Consider the following 12926-nt stretch of genomic DNA (forward strand, 5'->3'; position numbering starts at 1 on the left):
TGCCCTGAGATTACATAGTGAATTCCAGGTCAGCCTGGTCTAGAGTGAAACCCTTAAAAAACAACATCAACAACAACAAAAAAGCTTAAAACATTACGGCTGGGGAGATGATCAGTGCTTTGAGGACATTTGCTTGCAAAGCCTGCAGGTCTGGGTTGGATTCTTCCATACCCCTAAAGAGACTGATGCACAAAGGGATGCATGTGTCTGGAGTTTCTTTGCAACAGGCCCTGGCACACCAATGTTCTCATCCTCTCCCTGAACTCCTTCCTAACCTGGCTTCCCCCTGTTTCTCTTTCTGTCTCATAAGTAAAAATATTTTCAAGAGCTAGACGTGGTGGCGCACACCTTTGATCCCAGCACTCGGGAGACAGAAGTAGAAGGATTGTCGTGAGTTCGGGGCCACCCTGAGACTACATAGTGAATTCCAGGTCAACCTGGGCTAAAGTGAGACCCTACCTTGAAAAACAAACAAACAAACAAAAATTTCAAAATGTAGAATATTAATCTGGACATGGTGGCACACGCCATTAATCCCAGAACATGGGAGGCAGAGATAGGAGTATTGTCGTGAGTTCGAGGCCAGTCTGAGACTACATAGTGAGTTCCAGTTCGTCCTGAGCTAGAGTGAGACCCTACCTCCAACTCCCCCACAAAATATAGAATATTAAAGATAAGATTTTTCATCCTTTTGGTTATTTATTACTGTTTTGTTTGGAGACTGTTTTTATACATTTATTAAAGCTTTTCATTTGTGAAATAAGTTGCTCCGTATTTACTCACAAATTATCCAAATTAGGTATATCAGATCTGTGAAATGGTACTAATATTCTCATATGAATTAGTGACAGATTTTTTAAAAAAACTATCTTTGAAGCAGCTTATTTAATCGTTTGTTATTTTCATTCTGTCATTAGAATAATCACATAAAGTGAAGTCATTCTTTAAGTTGCTCTGAAAAAAATATTTGAAATGTTGGTGTTTATCAATAATAATTATGTTTATTTTTGTTTTAGATTCTGGTTTTTTAAATTTGCAATAGCAGTTGCAATTATTATTGGGGCATTCTTCATTCCGGAAGGAACTTTTACAACTGGTAAGAATTTTTTTTAAATTTTGCCATACTCATTTTTTTGATAAAGAAAACCATAATAAAATTACGTTGAGTTATAACCTTAATATTTGTTGTCCTCCCCCTTTTTGCCAGTTGCAAAAGCAAAGCATTTGCATAAATTTTCCTTTTCCCTCTTTTATACTGACTGAAAAGGAAATCTCAAAACTACCCAATATTCACTTGTTTGTGTGCTCCTGTTTTTTGCAGTGTGGTTTTATGTGGGCATGGCAGGAGCATTTTGTTTCATCCTCATACAGCTTGTCTTACTGATTGATTTTGCCCATTCTTGGAATGAATCCTGGGTTGAAAGAATGGAAGAAGGGAACTCAAGATGTTGGTATGCAGGTAAGCTTTTATCTTACAGAAAATTTTCAGTGAGCTTTTGGTGAGAACAGATAGACAAACTATAGTGAAATCATTTAGTAATTTGGAAACTGGATTTAGCTTCATTCTTTAAAGATAAGTCATAAACCAAGTGTTTCTATCTTTTTTTGATCCCTGGTGTATATTCAGGGTCTGGAATATTGTAGATCTTCAGTATATAGTTGTTGGATAGGCCCCCTGCCATTGAGGCAAATTGATGTAAATGCCCATTAAGCACACTTAGTATAAGTATTACTGCATATTATATATGTGGAAATTTACATAGGTGCTTAGGTTGTGTTATCAAGTAATAATGTCTTATACTTTAAACAGTTTGTATTTTATTAAGATTTTTAGTGGATGAAAAGCATTAGTTTTGTGAGCTCAGCATTAACAATTAAAATAATTATGTTATCACTGGTTTTTTTACTTATTGTTTTTTGGTTTTTCTGAGGTAGGGTCTCACTCTAGCCCAGACTGATCTGGAATTCATTGTGTAGTTCCAGGCTGGCCTTGAACTCACAGTAATCCTCTGCCTCCCAAGTGCTGGGATTAAATACGTGCGCTGCCATGCCTGGTGAGTTTATCACCATTTTTAAAAGTTGGCTGATTGTACTTTTAAAAAATTAAGCACTATTCCTCTTATTTTAAAATGCCTATTACACATGAGTGTGGTTCTCACCTCTGTAATATGGACTGCAGCTAAGACAAGTCTGTATGAGTAGCTCTGTCCTTGGACATAGTAGCCATGGGCTATGTGCAGGCACCGAGTGATTAGAGCTTTCTTTCCTTTTTGAGTCTGTGAGTCTCCTTAAAGGTAAAAGATTAAGCTGGTAGTGGTGGCACACGCCTTTAATCCCAGCACTTGGGAGGCAGAGGTAGGAGGATCACCCACCATGAGTTCAAGGCCACTTTGAGACTACATAGTGAATTCCAGGTTAGCCTGGGCGAGAGTGAAGCCCTACCTCAAAAAAGAAAAGAAGATACAGCTTAAAGATTGATGTGTGTGATTCAGTGTAGTATTTCAGTTGTTTCTCTTTTCCTAGCCCTCTTGTCAGCCACAGCTGTGAACTACCTGTTGTCGTTAGTTGCTGTGGTCCTCTTCTTTGTCTACTACACTCACCCAGCCAGCTGCTCTGAAAACAAGGCGTTCATCAGCGTCAACATGCTCCTTTGCCTCGGCGCATCTGTCATGTCTATTCTTCCAAAAATCCAAGTGAGCTTTTGACAGCACTACTTTCCATGAAGCCTATACCTATCTCAACTCTCAAAAATCCTTAATGATGTTATTTATCTATGTATCTCAATGTTTGTTTGCAGGAGTCACAGCCAAGGTCTGGTTTGCTACAGTCTTCAGTAATTACAGTCTACACAATGTATTTGACCTGGTCTGCTATGACCAACGAACCAGGTACTTTTGTTTTGTTTTGTTTTGTTTTGTTTTGTTTTGTTTTGTTTTGTTTTGTTTTGTTTTGTTTTGTTTTGTTTTGTTTTGTTTTCAGTGAGTCCTACAGTATTCTTGTCATTTAGAATTGGTCATTCAGGGAGATTAAGCTATTTAAGAATCAGACTGATAGAGAAATAAAATATGGAAATAAACCCTCTTTATTTTTGAGATAATACTATTTTTCCCTTGGAAGAATCACTGACAAAATGAGAAGGCTTTATAAAAATGATATGAAAACTTATACCCAGGTTGCAGAGTGGATCAGATAGTTATCTATAAGAAGAAATAAAATCTCTTCCTTTTTTTTATTTTTATTTTTTGGTGTGTGTGTGTGGGGGGGGGTTGTTGTCTACCTCAACTCCTAGGCCAAGTGTGAAGAGTCAACATACCCATCTTTGGGTTTTTATTTGGTTATAAAGTCTTCACATTATTATTATTTGTCTCTCATTGCCTTGAAGTTATATATATGATACTTGGGTTTTGTCATTAATCTTTGTTCTCCAATTATTGTTCATTCCATGGGAATAGAAATCAATATGATTTCGAGGTGAGAGATTAATTACTAGTTTAAAGGAAGAGTATGTTCTTTTCTAAAAACTAATGTATGTATACAGAAAATATACATGTACATACACACATATGATCTCTGAATCTCTACTCACTGAGTTTCATAACCTTCCCTCACTGAGTTTTCAAACTTTCTAAATGCTTTATCAATTGACAGAGAAAGATAGGTATCCTGTTTAGTATATTAGAGAAGTTCCTAAGCAAGTGGTTATAAAGTAGTCATTTGCTTGAGGGATTATTAGCTTTATGTAAGCTTCATTCCTAAGGTGAAGATGGAAGATTGAGCTTTGTAGAAGGAAAAAAAAATGAACACATATTAAATACTTTAGTGAATGCCAAGCTTCTTTAATGCTTTCTTACAAAACAGCAAAGAAATCCAATAAGTATTAGGTTTTGGTATCTTTTTCGGTTATTTCCATAAGCACTTGCTATTGGTTTTATGTGTAAGCTGTCTAGTCTTTTTAAATAACAATATGCTAGTCTTTTAAAATAATAATATTGATAAAGATCACCATTGATGGACTACAATATTTGAATTTTATTTCTAACTGCTAGAATTTTTCTAACTTGAGAGAGGGCATCTAAATCTTAACCTAATTCTCAGGCTGGCCTCAAGCTCATGGTGGTCCTCCTACCTCTGCCTCCCAGATGCTGGGATTAAAGGCATGTGCCACCATGCATGGCATTTTACCTAATTCTTAGTCAGGTGTGATGGTGCATGCCTTTAATCCCAGCTTTCAGGAGGCAGAAGTAGGAGGATAACCATGAGTTTGAAGCCACCCTGAGACTACATAGTGAATTCCAGGTCAGCCTGGGTTAAAGTGAAACCCTACCTAAAATATATATATTTATATATGGGCTGGAGGAATAGTTAAGGTGTTTGCCTACAAAGCCAAAGCACTCAGGTTTGATTCTTCAGGACCCATGTAAGCCAGATGCATGAAGTAGTGCATGTGTCTGGAGTTTGTTTGCAGTAGCTGGAGGCCCTGGTGCACCCATTCTCTCTCTCTGTCTCTCTCTCTCTCTCTCTCTCTCTCTCTGACTCTTTCAAATAAATAAATACCAAAATAAGTAAGTAAATGAATAAATAAATAAAATCTAATTCTTGATTGATATGCCCTGGATGCACTTAAGGTTTAAGAAAGATGATTTAAGTTTTATAACTTCTTCTCTAGAATAAAACTTAAAACATGGAGGAAAAACCTTAAATATCTTCATTAAAAGTACACATTATATCTGGATATTTCATTGTTAACTTATGACAAACTTTTTAAAAATTTTCTAAGATTAATGATGTCCCCAATTTTTTTATATTGCTCTAACATTTGAATTTGACTTAATTTACTTTACAGAAACAAATTGCAACCCCAGTCTGCTTAGCATAATTGGTTTCAATACAACAAGCAGTGTCCCAAAGGATGGGCAGTCTGTGCAGTGGTGGCATGCCCAAGGGATTATAGGTCTCATCCTCTTCTTGCTGTGTGTGTTTTACTCAAGGTAAGAAAGGTGATGATTCTGTTTTCATAGGAAGTCTTTAGAAAAAAAATTCATTTTTCCTTTTTTTTTTTTTTTTTTTTTGGTTTTTGAGGTAGGGTCTCACTCTGGTCCAGGCTGACCTAGAATTAACTGTGTAGTCTCGGGGTGGCCTCGAACTTATGGTAGTCCTCCTACCTCTGCCTCCTGAGTGCTGGGATTAAAGGCGTGCACCACCACTCTGGCTTCATTTTTTTAAATTTATTTTTGTTGTTGTTGATAACTGACATAATTATGAACAATATCCCCCGGTAATTCCCTTCCTCTCCCCACTTTCCCCTTTGAAACTCCACTCTCCATCATACAAAGCTGGGTGCAATAGCACATGCCTTTAATCTGCACTGGGGGAGGCTGAGGTAGGATGGTTGCCGTGAATTGAAGGACAGCCTAGTCTATAGAGCAAGTTTCAGGTCAGCTTGGGCTAGAGTAAGACCCAGCTTTGATAAAACAAAACAAAAATTTTTTTCTTTCTGCCTTATTTCTTGTGCAGCATCCGTACTTCAAACAATAGTCAGGTTAATAAACTGACTCTAACTAGTGATGAATCAACATTAATAGAGGATGGTGGTGCCAGGAGTGATGGATCGCTGGAGGACGGTGATGATACTCACCGAGCTGTAGATAACGAAAGAGATGGTGTCACTTACAGCTATTCCTTCTTCCACTTCATGCTGTTCCTGGCTTCGCTGTACATCATGATGACTCTGACCAACTGGTACAGGTAGTGCATGTCATCATGACTGATAGAGAAATCTTCATGATTCTGTTAGAGAAATCTTCATGATTCTGTTGGGAAATGTGATATAATGAAGTGCTTTGTGTGCTCTGATGGATTTCCAAATTTTCTAAAAGAATTCTAAACCCAATGTATGAAGTGCATATTTTATTTCCTTAATAGTGGAAATATTGAAGCAGTTCTAAATATTGAAGCGGTTGAAATAGATAACTTCATGAAACCAGGTTTTAACAGAAATGCATGCTATTAGTTGATACAACATCACATATTTTTACTTAGGTTTTCAATACTATATGCCTGTTCCTGACATAAAATAGCTAAAGCTACCTTCTTTCTTTAAACTGTTATTAAAAAATCTTAAAATTTGGGGCTAGAGAGATAGCTTAGTGGTTAGGATGCTTATCTGTGAAGCCTAAGAACTCATTCAAATCTCCAGGACCCATGTAAGTTAGATGTGTAGTGACTCAAGCATGTAATGTCACATATTCACACAAGGGGGTGCACACATCTGGTATTCTTTTGTAGTAGATGAAGGCCCTGATGCACCCATTCTCTCTCTCTGCTTCTTTCTCAAACAAAATAAAATAAAAAGAAAAAGATCTGAAAATTTTAGAGGTGTGAAAATTTTTAGTGGAGTTAGATTCCTGGAATTCTTCAAAAGGATGATTTATGTTTTTTATCACTTAAACAAATTCATAAATATTTCTATGGACAGGTGAAAGTAGCAGTTTATAGTATTTCAATTCTGATTTTGTGTAAATTATTAAGAGATTCAAAGTAAAGATAACAATTACAAGGTTGAGCAGGTAGGTTTTAAGTAATTGTAATGCATAGTGCCTTTAGCATGTAAAATTACTTTTAGCACTAGCAAAAGATGGAGGAAAATATTTATTATTTGCTCTTGTTTTAAGAATAGCTTTTTCTCAGTTTTATTAAAAAATGTATTTTCTAAAATTCCTAAATTGCATGTTGAGCTGAGAATTAAATAGTTCTCTATAATTGAGAGCTTTGACTGTCCAAATAATAGTAAATATTAAACAGTTTAGAGCCAAAGATATTTTATGTACTTTATTGACACAATAATCAGTTTTCCCTTAGAAAAAGAGAGCCAGGCTGGTGGCATATACTTTTAATCCTAGCACTTGGGAGGCAGAGGTAGAAGGATCACTGTGAGTTCAAGGCCAGCCTAAGACTACAGAGTGAATTTATGGCCACCTTAAGCTAAAGTAAGATCCTGCCTCCAAAAACTAGAAAGAAAAGGAAAGGAAAAAAAGAAAGAAAAAGAAGGGAAGAAAGGGGGGAGGGCAGGAGAGAGAGAAAGGGAGGGAGAAAGAAAAGGAGGGAGAGATAGAAAGGGAGAAAAGGAGGGAGGGAAAGAAAGATCAGCCAAATTTTGACTATATTTCCTTCTGTCTGTTTAGTGTGAGAAGGGAAAGGAAGTGGGGGTTGAGTGGGATTTCAGACATACTCTCAGCCATCTTCTGTATAATAGTTATTTCTGATTCATTTAGAGATATCACTGTATTTCTGTCTAACATTAGAGAACTACATACAGTACCTCAGAGAACTATAGAGAACAGAGCAAAAGAATTGTGCTGGGTGGATATAATAGCACATGCCATTAATCCAGCACTAGGGAGACTGAGGTAGGATCACCATGAGTTTAGGGCCAACCTGGGCTAGAGTGACACCCTCCTTCATAAAAACAGGAAGTGGTGTTGGGGAGATAGCTGAGGAGATAAAGTGCTTGCCTTACAAGCATGACGACTTCAGTTCAACTCCCAGAACTCATGTAAATTGGAGACGGTGGCACCCATCTGTAATCCTGGCACTGGGGAGATGGAGACAGGTGGATCCCTAGAGCTCACTGTGAGTCAGTGTAGCCTAATTTACTCGAGGCCAGTGAAAAACCATGTCTCAAATGAGGTTGACATTGTTACTGTGAATGATACCACATACCACCCCCACACACAAACATGCATAAACACATTTACATATCACACAACATATATATGCAGAAAAAATGTGGTGGTGATGATGTTGCTCAGTTGATTTGTGTTTGCCTAACACGCACAAGGCCCCGAGTTCAATCCCCATAAACCCAGCATAGTGGCACACATCTTTAATCCCAATATTTGGGAGGTTTAAGGCCAGCTTCAGCTATATAGCAAGTTTGAGGCCAACCTGGTATACATAAGACCCTTTCTCAAGGAAAAACAAACAGAACTGTTTCTAGATCCTGTGTACTCTACTAAAGGAAACGACTGGTTTTTACACTGACACTAGCAAGGCAGCAAGGTTAGATGCAGATACTATAAACTCCACAAACTCGGTCCAAAGACAACTTTGGATTAATGCCCTAGTAGCTTGATGGCTTAATAACCCTACCTTCCCTTCCTGTCCTTTTTGCTTTTCCCTCAAACATTAGGTATGAACCCTCTCGTGAGATGAAAAGCCAGTGGACAGCAGTCTGGGTGAAGATCTCTTCCAGCTGGATTGGCATCGTGCTGTATGTTTGGACACTGGTGGCACCTCTTGTTCTGACCAATCGTGACTTTGACTGAATGTAACCTGTGGCATGAAAATCCCTCTTTGGTTACTGCTTATTTGAAATCTCCAGTATTCCCAGCTTTTGTAAAGTTGTGTATGTATGTGTGCTCCTATGTAACTCCAGTGTGTTTTCCAGCATGGGTTAGATTGCAGTGCTTGCCATTTCATTCATTTTCTTGCCAAATGTGTCACGTGAACTAGAGTTGCAAAGGGAGAATTTGAGTATGGTAGCAAGTTAATAAAAGTGGTTATTGGTAGATATATCCTCTGTTCTGTACATGTGACATTAAAAGTGAAAACAAAATTGTTTAATGGTAAAATTGTGTTTGACCTAAAGTTATTTTACAAAGCATGAATGAAAATGTGTGGCTGACTTTAAAAGTATTTGATGTGTTGCCTTACAGAGGACTACAAAGAAAAGGGTCGGTTATTCTAAAATTGTATAAACAATTGCTAAACGTGAAAAATACAGTCACATTTTGTTAGGATTTTCCCTTAATAGGTAGGGAATGTTCCATGTTCAGTGAAAAATAGTATAGGGTATGGCTGGAGGTCAACAGAGCCTTCAGAGAAAGATTATTGATGGTGAGTATTAAATACTCTGAGATTGAAATCTTCCTTGGGTAGAAAGCATGGCTTTACAAAATGAATGTTATCTATGTGAACCCATATGAAAACTGGTTTCAAGCAGTTGTTAGCTACTCTTATGACAAGGTTTTAAGAAGGATAACTATGGATTAGAAGAAAGGTGTTAAAATCATAGAAGTTGGTTTTGAATATCAAAGATGGGGAAACTTCTAGCAATAGGAAGAAACTTCAAAATGCTATGTTCCAGTGGGTATTTAGATCAACATTTCATCTGATTGGCAAAGTTTAGAAATTCTAAGTCTACCAAAAGTAGCACCATTCTGACATTAAAATAATTTGTACTGGAAATACATGCATAGCTGATTGTATATGTCATTAATGGTGGACAGTTTATGTGGTATGCATTGCTGCTGTCCAGCATGTTTTTTTCCCTACACTAAGGCCAGGAAGATGCTGGACTGTTGTAAAATAAACTCCCACTTACAGTGAAGCTCCAGTGAAGCAAGTTAAAAGTGCTTATATATTTACTGCCATGTATTGAGATATATACTTACTCCTTCAACCTGAAAAATCAAGAAGTATGAGTTAATTTAGGTAGAAAAGCCTACTGGTTTGTGTGCCTGATTAGTGTCTAGTGAGCTTTTAAAAATCCACATTTGCTTCTTTAAAAATATTTATTATTGTGAATGGAATATAACATTTCACCTTAATTTCCCACCCTTCTGTGTATTGATATTTTGTTCCAAGTTTGAATGAATGTGTTCTATCTCTAAATAAATAAATTCAAAAAACATTGTAGTATGTTTATTCTTTAGCAGTACAAATTTAGGTGAATTTTCCTATGTGAAAAAGAACTTGGCAAGTGGGCCAGAGGCATAAAAAAAACCCAGAGGGTCTGGAGGGATGGCTTAGTGGTTAAGGTGTTTGCCTGCAAAGCCAAAGGACCCAGGTTTGATTCCCCAGGACTCCTGTTAGCCACATGTATAAGGGTACGCATGCGTCTGGATTTTGTTTACACTGGCTGAAGTCCCTGGTGCACCCATTCTCTCACCCTCAAAGAATCTTTATTCTCTGAAATCTTATTCATGAGCTGGGTCTCCACTATCCACATTTCTCTCTGCATTCTTGTCTTCTAGAATGGTCCACTAAGTTCTGCTTATTCAAGGACTTTTATCCCAAAGTTCCAAACTGTGACCAAATAACTGACCAGAAGCAACTAAGGGAAGGGATTGTTACAGTTTATAGACATGGCAGGGAAGGCATGACAGCAGGAGCTTGAGGCAACTGGTTGCATTGTGTCTGCATTCAGGAAGCAAAAAGTGATGTATGCTGCTGCTCAGTTTGTTTCCACCTCTATTCAATCCAAGACTCTAGTCTTATGTACTGATGTCACCCCAGTAAGGGTGGGTCCTCCCACCCCAAGTAATCTAACCTAGAAAAACCGCGGATATTCCCAGAAATTTGTTCTCATGGTGATCCTAAATCTTGTCTAAATTGATAACCCTCCACACAATAACTTCTTCCATTATCAAGACTGCCAACCAGTGTGATATGCTTATTGTAATTCATTAACCAGCTATAACACATTACCCATCTGTAGTTTCTATCAGAACTCATTCTTGGCATTTTAACAAATCAATGTATGATCATGTAGGCCCATCTTAACAGCATACAGCTAGTTTCATTGCCCTATTTAGTCTGTCTTCCATCCACTGGCAATAACTGGTGTTTATCTCATTTTGCCATTTCCAGAATGTGATAATTTCAATCATGCAGTATGTAGCTTTCAGGTTGGCTTATTTCACTAGTGGTGTCATTTATATTTCATGGCTTGATAGCTCATTTCATTTGAGTGTTCCTCCATTGTCTGGCTGTGTAACAGTTTATCCACCTACTGAAAGACATCTTGGTTGTGTATTTTGGTAGTTACAAACAAGATGCTGTAAACATGGTTTTTGTGGGGCCTGTTTTCTACTTCAAGTAATTGTTCAAATAATTGCTACTCAAAATAATTACTATTCAAGTAACAATTGCTAGATTACACAGTGTATTTAATGTACAAAGCTGCCAAAGTGTCTTGCAAAGAGGCTGTACCATTTTCCATTTCTACATAAATGAGATTTCCTGTGTTTTCTAGTTCCTCACCAGCATGTAGTGTTGTCAGTGTTACAGATTTTGGTCAGCCCAGCAGAAGCATCTTTGAATGTTCCATTGGCATTTCCTAATGTCATTCTTGCTTGCCACATGTGTATCTTTTTTGTTTGTTTCTTTGTTTTTGGTTTTTCGAGGTAGGGTCTCACTTTGGTCCAGGCTGACCTGGAATTAACTCTGTAGTCTCAGGGTGGCCTTGAACTCACGGCGATCCTCCTACCTCTACCTCCCAAGTGCTGGGATTAAAGGTGTGCGCCACCATGCCTGGCTTCACGTGTGTATATTTATTGGTATCTTTTTTTTGGAGGGGCCGGTAAATCTCCCTCATGACTAAAAAAATTCAGATGGCTATCTGCAAAAAACAAAATTTAAAAGACCATACTTCACACTAGGTAAAGAAATCAAAATAGATAATAATAGCCAATAATTGGCTTCAAATTTGCAGTGATCCTCCTTGGTCTCACAAGTGCCAGATTGGTTGTAAGTCTATTGATGAGGTGTATCTGTTAAGGTCTTTCTATTTGCAAGCAGAGAGGGGGAAGAGAATGGACACGCCAGGACCTCTTCCCACTGTAAACTCCAGATGCATGTACCACTTTGTGCATCTGGCCTTATGTGAGTACTGGGAAATTGAACTCAGGCTATCAGGCTTTGTAGGCAATTGCCTTAACCACTAAGCTATCTAGCCATCCCCTGGATTGCTTTCTTATTGCTGGGTATTGGGAGTTCTTTTCTGTTTTTGGGTATCATCAGATCTCTTTCAAATATTTGCTCCCAATATTTGGTTTGTCTTCACTCTTGACTGTCCAGTCTACTAAGTCTTTGTAGATATGCCATAGATATAAGTCTGTGATATGAATGCCTGTTTAGTATGTGCAAGGCCCAAATTCAATCCCCAGCACCAATCAAAAAAGTTATCACCAAATGCAGGGTCATCTAGAATTTCTTTTATGTTATTTCCTAAGAATTTTATTATAGTTTGCACTTTACATTTAGTTCTGAAGTCTGACTTAATTTTTGTGAAAGATAGGTTTGTGGATAAATTCATTCTATGCATGTAAATGTCAGGTGTTTATGTGCTGTTTGCTGGACTCCATGGCATTTCTCATTGAATTTATAAATCAAAGTTGGAAAGGACTGACATTTTAACAATACCAAGCATTCCTGTGACATCTCAATTTATAGTTTTCTGGATGTAGATCTTACACAGGGTTTGAATGTTCTCTTGGGTGCTAATACAGTGGTATTTTTAATTTAAAGTTAATTTGTTCATTGCAGTTGTGAAAGCAATTGGCATTTGGATATTAGCCTTATATGTTACAATCTTTCCATTTTTTGGATTTTTTTTTTTTGGTGGTTGTTTACATAGATGGTCAAATCATCTGCCAACAAGTTTATTTTTCTTCTAATCAGCGTATTATTTATTATTTATTTCCTATCTTAGTGCATTAACTAGAACTGACATTATGTTGAAAAGAATGGTGTGGGGCCAGGGGTGGTGGCACACACCTTTAATCCCAGCACTCTGGAGGCAGAGGTAGGAGGATCACTGAGTTTGAGGCCACCCTGAGACTACATAGCTAATTCCAGGTCAGCCTGGGCCAGAGTGAAACCCTACCTCAAAAAACAAAACAAACAAAATGGTGTGGCATGCCCATAATCTCAGCATTCTGAAGGCTGAGACAGCTCAGCCTGGGCTATGATGAGACCCTGCCTCAATAAAAGGTGGTGGGGGGATGGAGAGATGGTTCATCAGTTAAAAGTGCTTGCATACGAAGTCTATTGACCTGGGTGCAATTCTGCAGTACCCACATAAAGCCTGACGTACTAAGTGGCATGTATGTCTGGAGTTTATGGCTGCAAGAAGCCCTGGTATG

General features: G+C 37.7%; 1 protein-coding gene across 1 annotated transcript in view; it reads left to right on the plus strand.

The window, feature by feature from the left end:
* Serinc1 (serine incorporator 1) overlaps window positions 1–9694 on the plus strand; it is a 35710-nt gene extending 26016 nt beyond the window's left edge. The window contains exons 4-10 of the mRNA XM_004651233.3: window positions 1017–1096; window positions 1322–1459; window positions 2524–2693; window positions 2798–2888; window positions 4844–4988; window positions 5515–5745; window positions 8189–9694. Of these exons, the coding sequence (XP_004651290.1) occupies window positions 1017–1096; window positions 1322–1459; window positions 2524–2693; window positions 2798–2888; window positions 4844–4988; window positions 5515–5745; window positions 8189–8324 (991 nt within the window). The 3' untranslated portion in view covers window positions 8325–9694. The remainder of the gene's footprint in view (window positions 1–1016; window positions 1097–1321; window positions 1460–2523; window positions 2694–2797; window positions 2889–4843; window positions 4989–5514; window positions 5746–8188) is intronic.
* The last annotated feature ends 3232 nt before the right edge of the window (window positions 9695–12926 follow it).

This window comes from Jaculus jaculus, chromosome 9 (genome assembly GCF_020740685.1).
Source record: "Jaculus jaculus isolate mJacJac1 chromosome 9, mJacJac1.mat.Y.cur, whole genome shotgun sequence".
NCBI lineage: Eukaryota > Metazoa > Chordata > Mammalia > Rodentia > Dipodidae > Jaculus > Jaculus jaculus.